This window comes from Triticum aestivum, chromosome 4B (assembly GCF_018294505.1).
Source record: "Triticum aestivum cultivar Chinese Spring chromosome 4B, IWGSC CS RefSeq v2.1, whole genome shotgun sequence".
NCBI classification, from domain to species: Eukaryota; Viridiplantae; Streptophyta; class Magnoliopsida; order Poales; family Poaceae; genus Triticum; species Triticum aestivum.
The window spans coordinates 35153903-35176653 of record NC_057804.1 but is presented as its reverse complement, the minus strand read 5'-3'; the positions used below and the strand labels follow the sequence as shown (position 1 = coordinate 35176653).

At 44.6% G+C, this 22751-nt stretch overlaps 2 protein-coding genes across 2 annotated transcripts in view; one reads left to right on the top strand and one right to left on the bottom strand.

The window, feature by feature from the left end:
* Positions 1-18893: 18893 nt before the first annotated feature.
* Positions 18894-20008, top strand: LOC123090843 (uncharacterized; the record flags this gene model as incomplete). The annotated part of the gene is given in 1 exon segment (XM_044512196.1): positions 18894-20008. A coding segment is annotated over 1 exon segment (994 nt), but the record flags the coding sequence as incomplete, so codon positions are not given.
* Positions 20009-20285: 277 nt separating this feature from the next.
* LOC123090844 (homologous-pairing protein 2 homolog) overlaps positions 20286-22751 on the bottom strand; it is a 3135-nt gene continuing 669 nt past the window's right edge. The window contains exons 2-6 of the mRNA XM_044512197.1: positions 22682-22707; positions 21245-21512; positions 21085-21155; positions 20810-20998; positions 20286-20637 (exon numbers count right to left, since the gene is read on the bottom strand). Of these exons, the coding sequence (XP_044368132.1) occupies positions 20536-20637; positions 20810-20998; positions 21085-21155; positions 21245-21512; positions 22682-22707 (656 nt within the window). The 3' untranslated portion in view covers positions 20286-20535. The remainder of the gene's footprint in view (positions 20638-20809; positions 20999-21084; positions 21156-21244; positions 21513-22681; positions 22708-22751) is intronic.

Here is a 22751-nt window from a genome sequence, read left to right as displayed (position 1 = left end):
GCAGGGCTTCGCCTAAACTCTGCGATGATATGACCGAGGTGGAATATGGTGGAGGGGGGCACCGCACACGGCTAAGGAACGATCCGTAGATCAACTTGTGTGTTCTGGGGTGCCCCCTTGCCCCCGTATATAAAGGAGGGAGAGGGGAGGCTGGCCGGCCCTTGTGGGCGCGCCAAGGAGGAGGAGTCCTCCTCCTAGTAGGAGTAGGACTCCCCCTTTCCTACTCCTACTAGGAGGGGGAAGGAAGGGGAAGAGGGGGGAAGGAAAGAGGGGGGCGCCCCCCCCCCTCCTAGTGCAATTCGGACCAGAGGGAGAGGGGGCGCGCGGCCCACCCTGGCCACCCCTCTCTCTTTCCACCAAGGCCCATGTGGCCCATTATCTCTCCCCGGGGGGTTCCGGTAACCCTCCGGCACTCCGGTTTTCTCCGACAACGTCCGGAACACTTCCGGTGTCCGAATATAGTCGTCCAACATATCAATCTTTATGTCTCGACCATTTCGAGACTCCTCGTCATGTCCGTGATCACATCCGGAACTCCGAACAAACTTCGGTACATCAAAACTTATAAACTCATAATAAAACTGTCATCGTAACGTTAAGCGTGCGGACCCTACGGGTTCGAGAACTATGTAGACATGACCTAGAACTATTCTCGGTCAATAACCAATAGCGGAACCTGGATGCCCATATTGGTTCCTACATATTCTACGAAGTTCTTTATCGGTCAAACCGCATAACAACATACGTTGTTCCCTTTGCCATCGGTATGTTACTTTGCCCGAGATTTGATCGTCGGTATCCAATACCTAGTTCAATCTCGTTACCGGCAAGTCTCTTTACTCGTTACGTAATGCATCATCCCGTAACCAACTCATTGGTCACATTGCTTGCAAGGCTTATAGTGATGTGCATTACCGAGAGGGCCCAGAGATACCTCTCTGACAATCGGAGTGACAAAACCTAATCTCGAAATACGCCAACTCAACATGTACCTTTGGAGACACCTGTAGTACTCCTTTATAATCACCCAGTTACGTTGTGACGTTTGGTAGTACCCAAAGTGTTCCTCCGGTAAACGGGAGTTGCATAATCTCATAGTTACAGGAACATGTATAAGTCATGAAGAAAGCAATAGCAATATACTAAACGATCAAGTGCTAGGCTAACGAAATGGGTCATGTCAATCACATCATTCTCCTAATGATGTGATCCCATTAATCAAATGACAACACATGTCTATGGTTAGGAAACATAACCATCTTTGATTAATGAGCTAGTCAAGTAGAGGCATACTAGTGACTATATGTTTGTCTATGTATTCACACATGTATCATGTTTCCGGTTAATACAATTCTAGCATGAATAATAAACATTTATCATGATATGAGGAAATAAATAATAACTTTATTATTGCCTCTAGGGCATATTTCCTTCAATAGCATACTATAGAGCCGACGTCTGAAGCATAGGGGACGACCTTCGTCCTTTCTCTCTCTTCTGCCGTGGTCATGTCTTGAGTCTTACTCAATACTCACACCATATAACACAGCCAAGAACTCCTTATTTGCTGATCTATTTTGAACTCCTTCAAAATCTTGTCACGGTATGTATTCATTTGAAAGTACTATTAAGCGTTTTGATCTATCCTTATAGATCTTGATGCTCAATGTTCAAGTAGCTTAATCCAGGTTTTCCATTGAAAAACACTTTTCAAACAACCCTATATGCTTTCCAGAAATTCTACATCATTTCCGATCAACAATATGTCAACAACATATACTCATCAGAAATGCTATAGTGCTCCCACTCACTTCTTTGGAAATACAAGTTTCTCATAAACTTTGTATAAACGAAAAATCTTTGATCATCTCATCAAAGCGTATATTCCAACTCCGAGATGCTTACTCCAGTCCTTAGAAGGATTGCTGGAGCTTTGCACACTTGTTAGCATCTTTCAGGATTGAAAAAACCTTCTGGTTGTATCACATACAACCTTTCCTCAAGAATATCGTCGAGGAAACAATGTTTTGACATCCTATCTGTAAGATTTCATAAATCATGCAGTAATTGCTAATATAATTCCAACAGACTCTTAGCATCGCTACGAGTGAGAAAGTCTCATCGTAGTCAACTCCTTGAACTTGTCGGAAAACATCTTAACGACAAGTCGAGCTTTCTTAATGGTGATACTTACCATCATTGTCTGTCTTCCTTTTAAAATCCATCTGTACCCAACAGCCTTACGACCATGAAGTATTTCTTCCAAAGTCTATACTTTGTTTTCGTACATGGATCCTCTCTCGGATTTTATGGCCTCGAGCCATTCGTCAAAATTCGGGCCCACCATCGCTCCTTCATAGCTCATAGGTTCATTGTTGTCTAGCAACATGACCTCCAAGACAGGATTACGTACCACTCTGAAGTAGTATGTATCCTTGTCAACCTACGAGTTTTGGTAGTGACTTGATCCGAAGTTTCATGATCAATATCATCAGCTTCCACTTCAATTGGTGTAGGCGCCACAGGAACAACTTCCTGTGCCCTGCTACACACTAGTTGAAGTGACGGTTCAATAACCTCATCAAGTTTCCACCATCCTCCCACTCAATTCTTTCGAGAGAAACTTTTCCTCGAGAAAGGACCCGTTTCTAGAAACAATTACATTTGCTTTCGGATCTGAGATAGGAGGTATACCCAACCATTTTGGGTATCCTATGAAGATGCATTTATCCGTTTTGGGTTCGAGCTTATCGCGATGAAACTTTTTCACATAAGCATCGCAGCCCCAAACTTTCAAGAAACGATAGCTTAGGTTTCTCTAAACCATAGTTCATACGGTGTCATCTCAACGGAATTACGTGGTGCCCTATTTAAAGTGAATGTGGTTGTCTCTAATGCCTAACCCATGAACAATAGTGGTAATTTGATAAGAGACATCATGGTATGCATCATATCCAATAGAGTGCAGCTATGATGTTCGGACACACCATCACACTATGGTGTTCCAGGCGGTGTTAGTTGTGAAACAATTTCCACAATGTCTCAATTGTGTACCAAACTCGCAACTCATATATTCATCTCTATGATCATATCATAGACATTTTATCCTCTTGTCATGAGATCTTCAACTTCACTCTGAAATGACTTGAACCTTTCAATAATTCAGACTTGTGTTTCATCAAGTAAATATACAGCATCTACTCAAATCATCTACGAAGTAAGAACATAACGATATCCACTGTGTGCCTCAGCACTCATTGGACTGCACACATCAAAATGTGTTACTTCCAACAAGTTGCTTTCTTGTTCCATCTTACTGAAAACGAGGCTTTTCAGTCATCTTGCCCATCTGGTATGATTTGCATGTCCCAAGTGATTCAAAATCAAGTGAGTCCAAACGATCCATCTGCATGGAGTTTCTTCATGCGTACATACTAATAGACATGGTTCGCACGTCTCAAACTTTTCAAAAACGAGTGAGTCCAAAAGATCCATCAACATGGAACATCTTCATGCGTTTTATACCAATATGACTCAAATGGCAGTGCCACAAGTAGGTGGTACTATCATTACTATCTTATATCTTTTGGCATGAACATGTGTATCACTATGATCGAGATTCAATAAACCATTCATTTTAGGTTCAAGACCATTGAAGGTATTATTTAAATAAACAGAGTAACCATTATTCTCCTTAAATGAATAACCGTATTGCGATAGACATAATCCAATCATGTCTATGCTCAACGCAAACACCAAATAACAATTATTTAGGTTTAACACCAATCTCGATGGTAGAGGGAGTATGCAATGCTTGATCACATCAAGCTTGGAAACAGTTCCAACACATATCGTCATCTCACCTTTAGCTAGTCTCCGTTTATTCCGTAGCCTTTTATTTCGAGTTACTAACACTTAGCAACCGAACCGGTATCTTAATACCCTGGTGCTATTAGGAGTACTAGTAAAGTACACATTTAATTCAATGTATATCCAATATACTTCTATCAACCTTGCCATCCTTCTCATCTACCAAGTATCTAGGGTAGTTCTGCTTCAGTGACCGTTCCCTCATTACAGAAGCACTTAGTCTCGGGTTTGGTTTCAACCCTGGGTTTCTTCACTGGAGCAGCAACTGATTTGCTGTTTCATGAAGTACCCCTTCTTGCCCTTGCCCTTCTTGAAACTAGTGGTTTCACGAACCATCAACAATTGATGCTCCTTCTTGATTTCTACTATCGCGGTGTCAAACATCACGAATATTTTAAGGATCATCATATCTATCCTTGATATGTTATAGTTCATCACGAAGCTCTAGCTGCTTGGTGGCAATGACTTTGGAGAAACATCACTATCTCATCCGGAAGATTAACTCCCATTCGATTCAAGGGATTGTTGTACTCAGACAATCTGAGCACAAGCTCAACGATTGAGCTTTTCTCCCTTAGTTTGCAGGCTAAGAAACTTGTCGGAGGTCTTATACCTCTTGACATGGGCACGAGCCTGAAATCCCAATTTCAGCTCTTGGAACATCTCATATGTTCTGCGACATTTCAAAAATATCTTCGGTGCCTCAATTCTAAACCATTTAACATTACCAACTTAACTATCACGTAGTCATCAAAACGTGTATGTCAGATGTTCGCAACATCCACAAACGACGTTCGAGGTTCAGCACACCGAGCGGTGCATTAAGGACATAAGCCTTCTACGCAGCAATGAGGACAATCCTCAGTTTACGGACCCAGCCCGCATAATTGCTACTATCAACTTTCAACTATATTTTCTCTAGAACATATCTAAAACAGTAGAACTAAAGCGCGAGCTATGACATAATTTGCAAAGACCTTTTGATTATGTTCAGGATAATTAAGTTCATCTAATGAACTCCCACTCAGATAGACATCCCTCTAGTCATCTTAAGTGATACATGATCCGAGTCAACTAGGTCGTGTCCGATCATCGCGTGAGACGGACTAGTCATCATCGGTGAACATCTTCATGTTGATCGTATCCACTATACGACTCATGTTCGACCTTTCGGTCTCTTGTGTTTTGAGGCCATGTCTGTACATGCTAGGCTCGTCAAGTTAACCTAAGTGTTTCGCGTGTGTAAATCTGGCTTACACCCGTTGTATGTGAACGTTAGAATCTATCACACCCGATCATCACGTGGTGCTTCAAAACAACGAACTTTCGCAACGGTGCACAGTTAGGGAGAACACTTTCTTGAAATTATTATGAGGGATCATCTTATTTACTACCGTCGTTCTAAGAAAATAAGATGCATAAACATGATAAACATCACATGCAATCAAATAGTGACATGATATGGCCAATATCATTTTTCTCCTTTTGATCTCCATCTTCGGGGCTCTATGATCATCATCGTCACCGGCATGACACCATGATCTCCATCATCGTGTCTCCATGAAGTTGTCTCGCTAACTATTACTTCTACTACTATGGCTAACGGTTTAGCAATGAAGTAAAGTAATTACATGGCGTTATTCAGTGACACGCAGGTCATACAATAAATAAAGACAACTCCTATGGCTCCTGCCGGTTGTCATACTCATCGACATGCAAGTCGTGATTCCTATTACAAGAACATGATCAATCTCATACATCACATATCATTCATCACATTCATTTGGCCATATCACATCACATAGCATACCCTGCAAAAACAAGTTAGACGTCCTCTAATTGTTGTTTGCATGTTTTACGTGGCTGCTATGTGTTTCTAGCAAGAATGTTTCTTACCTACGCAAAAGCCACAATGTGATATGCCAATTGCTATTTAGCCTTCATAAGGACCCTTTTCATCGAATCCGATCCGACTAAAGTGGGAGAGACTGGCACCCGCTAGCCACCTTATGCAACAAGTGCATGTCAGTTGGTGGAACCTGTCTCACGTAAGTGTACGTGTAAGGTCGGTCCGGACCGCTTCATCCCACGATACCGTCGAAACAAGATAGGACTAGTAACGGTAAGCATATTGAACAAAATCAACGCCCACAACAACTTGTGTTCTACTCGTGCATAGAATCTACGCAATAGACCTAGCTCATGATGCCACTGTTTGGGAACGTAGCAGAAATTCAAAATTTTCCTACGAGTCACCAAGATCTATCTATGGAGAGACTAGCAACGAGAGAAAGGAGTGCATCTACATACCCTTTTAGATCGCGAGCGGAAGCATTCAAGAGAACGGGGTTGAGGGAGTCGTACTCGTCGTGATCCAAATCACCGAAGATCCTAGTGCCGAACGGATGGCACCTCCGCGTTCAACACACGTGCAGCCCGGTGACGTCTCCCGTGCCTTGATCTAGCAAGGAGAGAGGGAGAGGTTGGGGAAGACTCCATCCAGCAGCAGCACAATGGCGTGGTGGTGATTGAGGAGCGTGGCACTCCAGCAGGGCTTCGCCAAGCACCGCAAGAGACGAGGAGGGAGAGAGGTAGGGCTGCGCCTTGGGAGAGTTCATCTCGTGTGTTTTGCAGCCCCCAATACCTCAAGTATATATAGGGGAAGGGGAGGGACTGCGCCCCCATCTAGGGTTCCCTCCCTAGGGGTGGCGGCAGCCCCCCAAAACCCATCTAGGGTGCGGCCAAGGGGGGGAAGAGAGGGGGGCGCCCTAGGGTGGGCCTTAAGGCCCATCTGGACCTAGGGTTTGCCCCCTCCCACTCTCCTTGTGCCTTGGGCCTTGGTGGGGGCGCACTACCCCACCTGGGGCTGGTCCCCTCCCACACTTGGCCTACGCAGCCCTCTGGGGCCATTGGCCCCACCTGGTGGACCCCTGGGACCCTCCCGGTAGTCCCGGTACGTTACAGATAGCACCTGAAACTTTTCTGGTGACCAAAACAGGACTTCCCATATATAAATCTTTACCTCCGGACCATTCCGGAACTCCTCGTGGCGTCCGGGATCTCATCCGGGACTCCGAACAACATTCGGTAACCATGTATATCTATTCCCTATAACCCTAGCGTCATCGAACCTTAAGTGTGTAGACCCTACGGGTTCGGGAACCATGCAGACATGACCGAGACAACTTTCCGGCCAATAACCAACATCGGGATCTGGATACCCATGTTGGCTCCCACATGTTCCACGATGATCTCATCGGATGAACCACGATGTCAAGGATTCAATCAATCTCGTATACAATTCCCTTTGTCTAGCGGTATAGTACTTGCCCGAGATTCGATCATCGGTATCCGATATCTTGTTCAATCTTGTTACCGGCAAGTCTCTTTACTCGTTCCGTAACACATCATCCCGTGATCAACTCCTTGATCACATTGTGCACATTATGATGATGTCCTACCGAGTGGGCCCAAAGATACCTCTCCGTCACACGGAGTGACAAATCCCAGTCTCGATTTGCGCCAACCCAACAGACACTTTCGGAGATACCCGTAGTGCATCTTTATAGCCACCCAGTTACGTTGTGACATTTGATACACCCAAAGCATTCCTACGGTATCCAAGAGTTGCACAATCTCATGGTCTAAGGAAAAGATACTTGACATTTAGAAAAGCTTTAGCATACGAACTACACGATCTTGTGCTAGGCTTAGGATTGGGTCTTGTCCATCACATCATTCTCCTAATGATGTGATCCCTTTATCAATGACATCCAATGTCCATGGTCGGGAAACCATGACCATATGTTGATCAACGAACTAGTCAACTAGAGGCTTACTAGGGACATGGTGTTGTCTATGTATCCACACATGTATCTGAGTTTCCCATCAATACAATTCTAGCATGGATAATAAACAATTATCATAAACAAGGAAATATAATAATAACCATTTTATTATTGCCTCTAGGGCATATTTCCAACACTACCGCCACGGCTGAGGGGGTCATTTTTGTCAATTTAATCCACGGGTAGTCCTTTTTGGCAATAGCGTTGGGCAGGTGGCCCTTTGGACAAGAAATCGTTGCCATGGCCACTAGCTGCATGAATCACCCCTGTAGCACTAATCGCTAAGGAAACCACTGCTCCGGCCATTCCTTTCGGCTCTACACGACTACACCTGCTAAGCATGGGTGTTGATAGACATGTGCAAAAACAAATGCATAGTTTCTGTTCAGCAATACTAATATACCATGGCCTTTTTTTGTACATGTCGATGTGATCATGATCACCCAATGGAATGATAAATTTATAATGTTCGTGACAATGTTCTAATTTGCGTGAAGTAGCCGCATAATGTTATATTCAACCTCTGATCAAAAGGATGGATCTTGGTTCTATTTCATCTCTTCAACAATTTTAGTAATAAGCATAACGGCCCTATTGTTCCGATGGAGAGAAGAACATATAATTAGCTTTTCAGGAAATTTCCAAACAAACAATTTCAACAAAATCTTTCAATTTCTCATTTTTTTGTGTTCAACTTTATGTAATCCTCTATCTGTAGAGTACAATGAAAGTACAAAAATGGCTATATGGAGTTTATGTTATTTGTATTAACATCTACTCTAGGGGGGAGGTTTTTATGTGGTACTAACGATTTAATAACTATCTTTGTAGCTCCACAATGTTTCAGTTGATGTCCATACCTATTTTTGATTATATTGTAAAATCGTTTGCTATTGTACAACAGACCATGGAAGGGGGCACAAATCATCAGTGTTTGAGAGGAATGGGGCAAATGGTAAAAAAACAATCTAAGCCCTCCTTAAAAAAATTCCTTCAAGATTGATCCAAGGCTAGGGGGAGGGGGGGCATCGGCCCCCTGGCCTCAACATAGCCACGCCACTACTCTACAATCACGCGAAAGCTTCATGCTTGTGTGCCCCCACCCCAGCCGCTCTTCTCCAAAGCCACCAAATCCAAGGCCAATTTCTGACCACTCTCAGCTTTGTCTTCTATTCGCAAAAAATAAAACAGCTTCCCCTTTCTCATGAACCTCTTGTTTTGCACCAAAATGGCAGGACGCTGCTTCCCCTGCTCCAAAGAGTGTGCTTCAAGATGGCTCTTCCAAAGCTGGCCATTGCGTTCCTTCTTCTCGCGTGCTTCAACGAAGGTTATACTGCGTCGCACCATCTCCGCGACGTCAACATTCTCTGTGAATGACTCTGCAGTACGCCGCCTCTAGCGGTGGTTGCCGCTACAGTTTCACATGGTGGCACTTCTTTTTTCTGGGTGGTGGGAGGCGTGCGGGATTGACATGTTTTTATAGGCCGGTTGCTGCTGACTGGTTTGAAAAATCATTGGCCCAGTCAAAATCGTAAACCAAATTTAAAACTGAATACCTCAATTATATGAAATAGCCTTCAAAATGTGCAATTAAAAAAATGAATGGGGGAGCTCCTAGAGAAATTGTTGACCCGGTCAAAATTGGATGACCCAATTCTAAATTGAAGAACTAGCCTTCAAAAGTAGGAAGCATATTAAATGAAAGAGTTTTGAGAAATAGTTGACCCGGTCAAAATTGGATGACCTGATTCCAATTGAAGACCTCAATTGAACGTGACCTCTTTAAAACTGGTGACCATAGTGTTATAAATAATGCGCACACTTATGTCACACTGTGACCTCCAAGATACAATTAGCATAGCTCTGTTACGACTAAAAAAACTGTAGTGCTCCTTTTCTGATCACGATCATCATGACCCCAAATTCTAACCAAGGATGGCACTTTGCATTGAAATTGAAAGAAACTTTAATGGAAATATTGTATTTCCTCCTTTCACTTTTATTTGTCCAGAAAATATGTGTTTGGCGACATAACAAAGTTGGAAGTGTGCGACATCTCAATCAAATCTTGAAGAGGCCAGGTAGGAATTCTAATTAAATGACTTGACTAAGAAATAGATAAGATAGCAAATAGAGCCACATTGTAGGTTTAAGACATTTTCAATAGTTAAGGAATTTTTATAAAAAGTATTTCATTGAGCCATACATATGTTGGCATTGCGGTGTTTCACTGTATGTTTTGCTTCCTAAACCACGAGATTCTATTTATTTCCCCTATTTGCAGCCTCGACAATTTGGTCATGATTTTTTTTTTCATGGACAAGTGAAAAAAGACACAAAGTTGAACAAAGGAGCATAGCTTCGATGTGCACAAGGGAAAAAATGGCGCAGCAAAGCGCGCCTCCTTCTAGTATGGTAGGTGGACTCACAAGATCATGCATTGACATTGAGTTGCGTCGTTCGTTCTGCGATGGTTGGAGTAAATATCCCAGAACTATCACGTTTGGGGTCTGTGTTGCGTAGAACTATCACTTTTAATTGGTTCGTCAAAAACTACCATTTTGACTCTATTTTTTAATCAAAATCTACCACTTCACACTGATGATCTCTTTGCTTAAAATAGACTGCGATTATGACAGGAGTGACCCATCAGTCAGGTTCATGTGGCAGTGAAAATCAGCACCATTTTAATTTTTTTGAGACAACATCGTTTGTTTAACCAATACACTGGACGTTATGACATGTGGAGCCCACGTGTCGGTTCTACCTTCTTCGTTAAAATCCCCATGAAGGCCTACCGCCGAATCCGATCTAGCGTGGCGCCCCACTTCCGCCGCCCTACCCTACCACCAGCGGCCTCGAGGGCCTTGCTAGGCTGCCCAGCGGGGGACTTCCTATCTGCCGCATTCTGCGCCAGAATGTCGAGGTTTTGCATAGGGTAGTCCCTCGACAGGGCCGGCAGAGGAAGGTAGAGAGCAGCGTAAAAAATGAATGATTAAGGCTGCGCTTCAAGCTAGGATTAGAACCCGCGACCGCGAGCCTGTAGACAAGCCTCGCTAGCCACTACGCCTGACTCAGTTTGATGGTGAAACTGCAATGGGAGTCCTATAGACCTAGTCAAACCGGCAGATCGGATTATTTTTCCTTTTTCCTAGCTTCTGTTATAATTTCCGAGTATATTATTTGAGAAGTACGAACGTTTTTTTACAGAACACACACGAGTTCTAAAAAATGTTAGCAATTTTTCGAATTTGTAACCAAATTTGAAAAACAGGAACAATTATCAAGTTGTGCCCAAATATTGAAAAACAGGAACATTTTTATAAAATTACGATCAATTATTTATAAAAAACGAATTGTTTTTTTAAATCTGAACAATTTTCTGAATAGTGATTTGTTTTTAAAACATGCACATTTTTTGAATTTGTGAACAAATCTTGAAAAAACAGGAACATTTTCTAAATTCCGAACAATTTTTAACAATAACGAATAAGTTTTGATAAAATGCTCACAAATTTTGACTGTTTGATCACTTCTCAAAAAGTGAACATTTTTTAATTTGTGAACAAATTTGAGAACAGGAACATTTTTAAATTGCTGACTTTAAAAAAAATAGAAACATTTTTTTAGAATCATGAACAAGTTGTAAAGATGTGCACAATTTTTCAATCTGCGAACAAGATTTAAAATAGGAACCTTTTCGGATTTATGAACAAACGTCCGAAAAATTAACAGTTTTAGAACAAGAACATTTTGGACAAAAGGAAACATTTTTTGCATCTGTGGACAAAAATTGAAGCTCTGAACAAAATTTAGAAAAAGCAAACTTTATGATCATTAATGGAATTTTTTAACAAAAATTGAAAAGCAGAACATTTTTTAAAAGGCAACCATTTCTTTAAAATTAAGAACATATTTTTAAATAGGAACATTTTTTGAATTTATGAACATTTTTTAAATGATGAATATGTTTTGAAATATGTGAACATTTTGTAAAAACACTAAATTTTTTGGAACTTCTGAACAAAATAAAAAACAACAGGAACAATTTTTAACTTCAGAACATTTTTTGAAAATTTGAACAAGTTTTGGAATTCTGAAAAATAAAAGTAGAAATAAAAAACGAGTAGATTAAGAATTACAAAAGAAATAGAGAAAAGAAAAAAGAAAGTCAAATACAAAAAATAAATAAATGAAAACATAAAAAAAGAAACAAAAAAGAGAAAAGAATAAAATAAACAGAAAAAAGGACAGAAAAAGGAAAAAAATAGAAAAATAAAATAAAAAGTGGTTCGTGAACTTCTAGAATGTTCCCAAAACCAATAAAAACGAGTGGAAGGAATTGCGGTACGGCTCACCTACGATACAGTCAAGTGCGTCCTGCATAGGCACGGCGTGCATGCGCAGTGCAAGTGCGTCCGAGTGCTGTGGTGTGTGCTAGTGTGTGCGTGTTGTGTTCAGTGCTAGTGTGTGCGTCTACGGCCATGGAGTTCGCCGTGGAGTTCGCCACTGGTGAGCTCTTCGATGTGCAAGCGCGTCCTTGACCAACCGCGGCCGGTGATTGACGTCGTAGCTCGTCGAGAAGTGTGACACCATGTTCGACCGCGTTGGCGAACATGGCTCGTGTGGTCGTGGACCGGGTCCTAACTAAAAACAAGGGCTGTGATCAAACCAGCTTTCTGTTTCGTCCAACATACTAGCATGCTAAGCACAAAGATGGACGGAAACAACATTGAAAGTCCTCGAGTAACCAAAAAAAAAGGAAATGTCCCTTCTAATTATTTCAAGATAGGTGCAACAATTGCGCGAGAGTTGCTACGCAAATCCCGTAGGTCCACCAACTTCCATGCAGTAGATCTCCATAATCACATGTGAACATCTTCGGAGCTGGGCGAGGATCACCCCCTCATGGAGAGCCAAGAGCTCGACAGTAAAAGGATGAGAGGCCCCCGGGAGGGGTTTACTCCAAGAACCCAGAAAGAGAGGTGAGATTTGGCCACACTGCCCGCACCTTCCATCCACGCATCAGAATTAACTGAATCATCTGTGTTGATGGTCACCCATCCTGGCTCAGGCGGTCTCCAACATTGATTCACCTGCGATTTAGTTCGGCTAACTGCCATCTCCAAAATAGACAAAGAATCATGCACCCATTTGATTGCCTGGACAGGATCATAACCATCTTGATCGTGCATCCAACGGTTGCGAGAAGACCAAATTGAGTGCATAATAGTGATAATCTTACATCTATCATCTTCAAAGAACATTTGATCCAGCAAGATATCATTTGCCCAGGTGTGTGGGTGCACATGGCTATTGGTAGTTCTGCACGAGAAAGCAACGTTGGGTGCGGAAAATGCCAACGAAGGCCGAGCTCCAGTGAGCTCGTTTTCAAAATTTATTTTTTCAGAGCGCGAAAAATTCTAAATTTATTTTGTGAACACACATGCACATGTATACTATGTATATGCAACATTTCACGGCATTATACGTTTACATGTGGCATACAGAAAAAAGATAAATACGCATTTTTAAATGGGCCTTTTATTTTTGTTATTGGGCCAGAAATTTGTTATTTTTGTACAGCCTACAAATCACAACATTTTTCGACAAAATTTAACACGTTCTTGCGGAATACATGTATGTTTCCATGGAATTTTTTTCAGATTTTTTTGGAACTTTTAAATACGCTTTTTGATTTTTTGAAAATACCGAGCTCACTGGAGCTCGGCCTCCAAAAATCCGCACTCCGTTGGGTGCCCATATACGAGTATGCGAGGCCCGTATGATGCCATCTGTCCTTTCCGGACACGCGTGTATATCTCTTTGGAGTTAGGCTTCTTTGGTGGATTGGTTTACACCAATCTACTTACATTTTAGGAGTAAAACAACACCACTTCCGAGCCTTCTCATGCCACCATATTCAGCCATCTAATCGCGAGTCTCGGTCATCCCTGGCCGTCTAGGGCATGTTTTCTCCCTCATGAGCTCATACTGGACCGGATGTCCTGGGCCGCTATTCCGGCGGCATAATCCAAAGCATCTCGCTCGCTGACATCGGTTAACGGCAATGTGAAATGAATGGTCATGATTCTGCCTCACATCCTAGTAGCCAACTCGTCCCTTCCCGTACCCAACCCGTCCCCGGCCTGACCCCTCCCGACTAGGGGCTGCAAACAAGTCGAGCTCGAGCGAGTTGGAGTTGCCTCAGCTCAACTCATATGAAAATTCGAGCGAGCTCAAACTGAGTGAAGCTCGTGATTGAGCTGTAGAACATGACTAGTGCTCAGCTTGTAACAATCTCGAGTCAATCTCGAGCTAGTTTCGAGCTAAATGAGATGGTAAAAATTATAAATCTATGGATGAAAAACAAAAAATTTAAGGTGAATATGTTGGAAACCTTTGTAATGAATATAGGATATTGAACACATAGTCGACCACGTGCCATAATTAGGCCTAAATATTTTCTACACTTAATTAAGTTTCCATGTTCGTTGGTAAATAAAATCGAGACAAATTGCGGACAACATATATGGTAATAAATTATCTTATTTTCATTTAATATATGGCATGATCATTTAACATAATGATATTCTGTCGAGCTATCGAGCTAAAATCGAGCGAGCCAACATTGGCTCAAGATCGGCTCGTTTCTCGGTCGAGCTACATAAAGTGTTCAAACTCAGCTTGGTTCTTTTCGAGTCAATCTCGAGTCGAGTCAAAAAACGAATTGATCTCAAGCGGCTCATGAGCCTTGAGCTTTTCTTGCAGCCCTACTCCCGACCTTGGCTAGGGCAGAGGTGCCCCGCCGCTCCATGGGCGTCACACACACGCGCGCGCAAGCAGAGAGAGACAACAATGGCAACGGCGGACCGGAGCGGATCGCCATCTCCACCCACGTTGCAACGCCCCAGACGCTCCACCCACTTAGCAACGTGGTCGGCCCGCTCCTATCCTTACTGCCCCCACATGGCCCCGGCTAGACCGCCGGTTCCTATTCTCCACACAGATCGGTATCCTTGCCAACTCTTCAAATCGTCGTTCTGCCCGTTGCCATGGTGATTGTATCGGCGTCCGTGAAGTGGAAGCGCATGGGTGCATTTTGTGCTCGGCTTTACTCCCTCCGTTCTTTAAATAGTGTATTTCCAACTTTTTTGGAAAGTCAAACTTTTTTATATTTGACCGTGTTTATATAATAATACATCAACATTTATGCCATCAAATTAGTAGCATTAGGTTCGTGATAAAATATACTTTCATCATATACCTATTTGATTTCACAAACATTGTATATTTTTGCACAAACTCGGTCAAACTTTGAAATAGTTTGACCCTCCAACAAAGTTGGAAATACACTCTTTAAAGGACGGAGGGAGGGAGTAAGTCGGAGGAGGACCCCAATTAGCTCGTGTGGTGCCCTTGACCGAGCGAGCTTAAAAGGATTTATTTTTTTTCTCAAGAACACGTAAGAGCATTGCGTGCCTTTTGTATTAAGAATGAGGGAAATGAGTACATGTGAATTTACAACGGTGTCGATCACAGACCAATCCACGGGTAAATTGGTATTTTTACCCTTTCGCCATTTTCCACCTTAATCATAGATACATCACTGGAGTAGGAAGCAACACCACTTTGTCAAACATCCTGGATTTTGCTTAGCCCTAGCTCCAGGCTTGGTACAGAGCTCAGGAAGGGGAGGAAGACGATCTAGATGCGTGGAGGTCAATTTGCTGGATTTAGCTGTACTGCGAGGACTGTTTTGCAAATATATCAGGAGCCCAATCATCGCACCGAATCATGTCATTCTCTTACGAATCCAACGGCCCATCTATCATTGGTGTACCTGGTGCATCAATTTGCTCGTTTCACCAGATACTCTCTTGCAAGGACCATATAGAAGACCAGCCCTTCTTCTCTATAGTAACATTGGAAACATTCTGGCCACCCTCTAACCATGGCGCGCTTCCCCACTCTTGCCCTCACCACTTGTTCCCGGCCCTAACTCCCAAAGCCGCTAAAGCCCAGTTACCACATTAAGCTTCTTCCTCTCATGAAGGTATCTTCTTCCTCCCATGAAAGATAAAGAGCTTCAGATTGGTCATGAAGGTATTTTCTTGCATGGAAATGGAGATGACGAGACGCCATGCGCTCGCTTTAGATCTGCAAGCACGGGGGCATTTAAGCCGGCGAGACAGAGAGCACCCACCGCACAGCGTGCAACAACCCAACAAGCTCAAGGATGACGTTCCACAAGCTTGCAGTCTTGCTCGTGCTTCCCGCGTTCCTCACACCTTCGGCCCCAACGCGTCTTCTGCGCAAGGAGCTCTGCTCGTGCGTCCACAGCCCACCGCCTGACGCACTCCTTCCACGCCATGGTGAGCCTAAAATATTTAGAAGTCTTGATATTGACAAGTTATATTTTTTCTTCAAAAGAAAGGCAGGGCACTCCCATTGTTTTGTTCTTAGATCAAATGCACCTTACATTGTGGAATTTTATCAAAAAATAAATACACTTTATATAAATGGATGAAGGGAGTATTAAGTGTATCCTTTTAAGTTGTTTCTATTTAAGGGTATTTATACTTTCATTTTCTTTGTTCATTATGCTTAAGATCACGTAAAAACATTTGAGTGCATTTTAATGTGTATGGACTACTTTGATTTCTATAGGAGGGGGGGCATAAGCCCCCTACTTCCTTTAGATTACGCCCCACCTAATTTTTTCCTGTCCTCCGCCACTCGTCACATCTACCACCTTCTACTGATACAGGTACATCGACCTTTAATTTGCATCAGTTGCAGCTCGCCGGAGAAAGAACTCACTATGTATTTATCTAATTTAATGACCGTAGGCTTCTTCTCCATGTATCGCGTTTGGAAGATCATTGGCATCGTTCTTGGCGGTATCTTGGCACTCCTGGTTTGTCTCTGGATACTCTTCAAATACCTGGCGCACATATGCCGCCGGCATGGGGACGATGAGGGGGCGTCCCGCCAGCAGGCGCGCTCGGACATGATCGCGAATATTTTGCCCGCATTCGTGCGTGGGATCATCTTCCTGTTCAACCTACTCTTCGACTTTTGTTGCTGATTTGGTCAGCCGTGCTTCCGAAAAAAGAAATTGAATTCCATGTTATCCCGCACCTTATTTTTTCCATTTCTTCGCCTATTCAGTGGCCGGCGAGTGACGGGTAAGGGCGATGTTTCAGGTGCACACACGCGGTCGTCTGAAGACCAACGAGTCTGCTTAGGCCAATAACTTCTTCCCCACAGGTAGCATTGGGATTTTGTGGAATGTAAATGAGTTGCGAGGTTACTTATATACTCCCTCCTTTCTGATTTATTGGACTCATCTCATTTTCCTGGGTTTTTCATATTATAAGTCTTATTTTTACTTCTTTCCACCACATGTTCACATCCCAAGGTGCATTAAATTGATGCATGCAAGGATTAAAAGAAACCAACCAATGCAATATCAATATGTAACCAATCCCAGTCATTTAGTGGTCATCCATGCATACACTGTAATTGATGTAGGGGAAAGTTTGAGTAATTTTTTAAACTACGAGATACATTACTCCAATCATCATCTACCTTGGTTGATGAGATTTCGGATTTAAGGTGTACTAACCGGAAAGGAGGGAGTAGCTCTGATGGTCTCGTGTACAACCAATAAATGGGCCGTCGGAATAGTCGTGCCTGCCGGCTAGCTGCCACTTGTACGTAAAGCGCGAGCACACGCACGCAGCCGGTCGAGTGCTGATTTGGAGATTCCAGCGCCGGACGACCGCGTCCACTCCACTTGTGCTGTTGTGCGAGCGAGAGACTAATCCCCAGTTGCATGATTCGTGCGTTGCCAAAAAAAGTGTCTCACAAGTTCAAGAAGAGAAAAGTGTTTCACGCGTAGTTGGCCGTTTTCTTCATGCACCGAAGCTTCCTATAGGATCGTACGCATGCTGGGCCAATGCGGCTGCAAAGCAGAAGCAGGGATGACGGATGAATCAATCGATGGTTCCTGCATTAACGACGGTGGTTCAGTTTTTCAACTGTGAAAATGATATCGTGAAAAGGGAGTGCTGCTGGGTATTATTAGTTCTAGATATTGCAATGGCATCTGAGGGAGTTCTCACACAATGCTCACACCATGTCAATCCTAGAGACTGAGCCAGAATGGTCTCGCTAGCTTTTGGGAAACCTTTTTCTTTTGCGGGAATGCCCACCATGTCAATATTGAGGTTGTGAACATATGAATTGAGACAGTCTGCAACCACTCTCCCAAAATATATAGTACTCCCTCCGTCTCAAAATTCTTGTCTTAGATTTGACCAGATAGTATTAGATACATCCATATCTAGATAAATTTAAGACAAGAATTTTGGGACGGAGGGAGTAGTATAATAATACTCCCTCCATCCGAAAATACTTGTCATCAAAATGGACAAAAATGAATGTATGTAGAACTAAAATACATCTAGATACATCTCCTTTTATTCATTTTGATGACAAGTATTTCCGGACGGAGGGAGTATGATATTTTGGTTGTTGTTACTTGTTAGTACAAACGGCCATCGACGCAAAAGCCATGAACACAAGACAAAGATGCATGCGATGCGAGAGAGGAAAACCATACGCCTTCGCCGTAGCAACAGGGGGTCCCGTCGGTCCCAATCCAGGCGAACCGTTCTTGGCCGTAGCACCGACGATCAAGACACCAGGAGCAGCCGTCGCGGTCGACAGCCCCCTGGACCGTACGAAAAGAAAGCACAGCAGCAGCAGCAAATGATGTGCAAACATTTTGGCTATCCCCTCGAACCGGTTCAAGTCTCCACCCGCAGCCGGCCCGCCGTCGCTTTCCCCGGAAAACCCCCCAAAACCACCAAGTCACGGTAGCCCAGTCAAACGAGAAGGAGGAGGATCGTACGTACCGACGTGGCGGCTGCCGGTCGAAACCCGCGGCCGATCGGTCCGTGTCGTTGGTGTTTCTGGCCCCGGCCGAACCAACGGAAACGGTCTCAGCTCGCTGGTGGGCACGCACGCGTCTACTCACTCGACCAGTCGACCGGGAAAGGAGGGCGTTTGAATGCACGTCGGCCTCGCCGCCCTGGACAACGCCTTGGCCGCAAAGCAAACGCCGATCACCTCCTTCCCGCGTCCGAATTAATTATTTTTCTCCTTCCGACTCACACCTCGCGCCGCACGGAGTGGGGTATAAAACACCAGGCCAAAACCACCTGATCACCACGCACCTCGCGCCCTCCGCTCGATCAGCCATCGCCAGCCGACTCGACCGGCGGCGATGGGGAGGACGCTGGACGTGCTGCTGGGCCGAACCTCCAAGCAGACGGCGCGGCTCAAGTCCCTGCTGCACCTGGCCACGAAGCGGATCGCCGTGGTGCGCGCGCACCGGGAGGTGCGCTGCGCGCAGGCGCGGGGGGACGTGGAGCAGCTGCTCCGGCAGGGCCACCCGGACCGGGCCCTCCTCCGCGCCGAGCAGGTCATCCGGGAGCGGGACACGCTCGACGTCCTCCTACTGCTCGACGCCTACTGCGCGCTCCTCGCCGACCGCTCCGCCCTGCTCGACGACGCGCACCGCGACTGCCCCGAGGAGCTGCGGGAGGCGGCGGCGGGGCTCTGCTACGCGGCGGCGCGCTGCGGGGACCTCCCCGAGCTGCAGGAGGCCCGCGCCCTCCTCGCCGCCAGGTTCGGCCGGGGCTTCGCGTCCGCCGCCGCCGAGCTCCGCGCCGGCTGCGGCGTCAACGCCAAGCTCGTGCAGCGGCTCTCCACCGCGCTGCCCAGCCTCGAGAGCCGCCAGATGGTGCTCCTCGAGATCGGCGCCGACAAAGACATCCCCGTGCGCCTCCACAGCGACGCCGCCGACTCCTACCACCACGAGGATCCGGCCCGCCGCTCCCACCATGGCCATGGCCATGGCCACAGGAAGAAGAGGCACGACGACGACGACGACGCCGAGCGGCGGCACGCGACGCCGCGGGCCGAGGGGCCGGAGGGAGACAAGGCCGCCTCGAAGCTGACATTCAAGGACGTGGAAGAGGCGGCGCAGGCCGCGTTCCAACCGGCTGCCACGGCGGCCGCCGCCGCCAAGGCTGCCATAGAGCTCTCGCGAGCAGGGTCCAGCAGCACCGACGACAGGCACAGGAGGAACCCAGGAAGGGCGCATGTCGACGACGAGATGCTCCACGGCGACGAGGATCTGGCCGATGCAAAGAAATTCGGAAGGATCGGACATGTTCGGAACTACAGCTCAGACGCAGAGGATCTCCCGGAGAAGAAGCACGGAGAAGGGCAGGATACGCCCAGGAGCAGGCCGGCTTCAGTCAGGACGAACAGAAGACTCTAGCAGCATAGCTCCAGCCATATGGCCATAGCACATAGCAGATATGGTTTCTTGATTCAGTTGTATTGATAGCAGTTGAACTTTTTGCAGCTATATATTGCAGATCATTCATTACTAAATTTTGTGTATGCGATGTAAATATCGATTTGGGAAAGTAAATATTAATATGATTCTGATTTTTCACCGAAGAACAGAGAGCAAACACAGGAAGCTTATGTCGTCAGTGATAAGATGCCTCGATATAATTTAAGATGGTGAAGAAGTTATATTACATGACTGGTTCAAAACATGCTGCAAACCTCAGATAATCTACTACTGAAGCTACCAGTATCATCAGCTGACGAACATCATCTGTCTGGACAAACTACAACAAACACCCTGACTAAGAAACTAGCAAAACCATGGAGCTGTTTGGCTGATGACATACATCTGATCTGAGATACTCCCATGCGCCCTACATCCTCAGCGAGAAACTTTTCTCCTTTTGTTGAGACTCGCCAGCATTTCACTGTACGGTTGGAAGTTCACATCCACATCTTCATCATACTCAAGACCAAGTTCTTCCTGCACACACAAATATTATTCATCGATACGATGGCTGGTAGGGTGAAAGCAATACTGGAAAGCTGACTGACAAGCAGTGACAACAGATGAACTAAACAACTACCAGTTACAGCCGGCCATTCAAGTGCCAAAATCAAGTGTCAAAGGTAAAACAAGAAGGGGCAACAAGAACCTTAAATTCCTTCTGGTCTTTGGGGCTATTCTCAGTGATATTATCCCATAGCTCCTTGAACATCCTCTTTCGCTTTCTCCACTGGTTAGCTTTCTCAGAGAAGGTCTCTTCAATTATCTTCTTGTCTTCAGGTTTCACCAAGATCACACCACTCTGCAATTTCTTTAATTTTTCTTCCATTTCCTGGACCTGCATAAACATGAGCTCTGCCGTCAAAACTTGGTTGAACAAACACACACATGCGCACTAAGAAGCATAGTGACATGCACACATACCTCACTTTGTAATCTGGCCTCCTTTGACCTAATCTCTTCCAGTGTCAAGTTTGACTGTAGACTTTTTATCTCTGCGATAGGATTTGTACTTAGCTACCACTAATAGTTGCTTACTGCATTGAGAAAGACCACAAAGACCATGGCACCAAACAGAGCTTACCAGATTCGACCTCACTAGTAATTTTCTTTTGTTCTGCGAGTTCTTCCTGTAGCTTGCTATTTGCTTTCTTCATCTCCTCAAGTTCCTCCCCATTTGGAATGTCAAACTGGTCTTGCCGAGCAAGGTAGATTTTCTGCTTGCCATACTCCTTGAAGGATATTTGACCACTGTCAGCCAATGCATCCAGTCCTTTTTGCACTGCAGTCTTCTTAAGACTAAACTTCTGTAGTGCATCAGCCACATTCTGAGAATTCAATGGCCTGTTTTGCTGCAGAATCGTAGCAATAGTCCACTCATCATTATTGCCTAGTATGGTAATTGGTAAAGATTGGAGCTACGGTACCAAACATAGAGTGGAGACAGAATAATCTGAAATAATCTAACCGACCACTTAATTCATCTCTTGATATTTTGCATAAAGTTCACGCATGATATACAACTTCTTTTACAAATAATGTTCTCACTTTGCATGGATGATTGGTTCTAACCAAACTGATGTAAGAACGGTGTCTGAAAGGAAACATCGGTGTGAAACTAACGATGATAATGATAACTCATGCAGCACTGCAGTAATGCTTCAGCTCCATATAATTGTAACACCTTTAAGATACCAAAATAAAATGACCTATACTGCTTATGGAAAAAAGCCTATACTGAAAAGTGAAAAATTTATCTGGAAACACTAGTGTATCCATTTGTAAGCACTTGACTTCCAGTCACAATCAGCGTACTTTTCATACAAAGTCAGAGACGGATACTTCTATGGAGAGTAAATCGTTAAATAGAGGGGAAACAGCTCAAAGGAGAAGTTAATAATGAACTACGTTGGCTACATTGAAACATCCGCGGACCAGAATGCAAGGCATGCTGAAATGAAACATTTTCTCAACTTGAGACAATTTTCAGTATTAGGAGCCATCACCAAATCCTAAAGACTGGTGTGAACTGAAGAATAAGAGAGCTTCAGTCCTTTGGATTCTGTCAACGCTATGATAAACAAAGTAATGGAATGCGCATAGACCGATTATCTGGACTGACTACTGTGGTATTTAACATAACTCAGAATTGTTCAAGTTGCCTCTCACAAAGCAACTACCGATGACAGCCAGCATAGAAAAATCTGTCACGACGAACCTCTGCACGAATAATCATCGCCTCCATACGTCGCTTGCCATTTATTATATAACATGTATAACGGGTACTGATGCAGAACCTACCTAGCATCGTTCGGTACAGAACCACGCATCCCCTGCTAAAGTTCACAAACATTGCCACACGGGACAAAACACCACAGGATGCAGAATGGGGGAGGAAACCTCCCAACCCTCGTCGCGCAAACGCGGCGGCGGCAGGCACAAGGTTGGCCCCTGAGCGGAGGCGGGCAATCTGGGGTTTAAGTGGGGAGGGAGGGTTTTAGCGGAGGGGGGTGTTCGTTACCTCGTTGACGAAGTTGAGGACGATTCCTGCACAGGAAACCGAGACAAGGTGGTCAGGAACATGGCGGCCG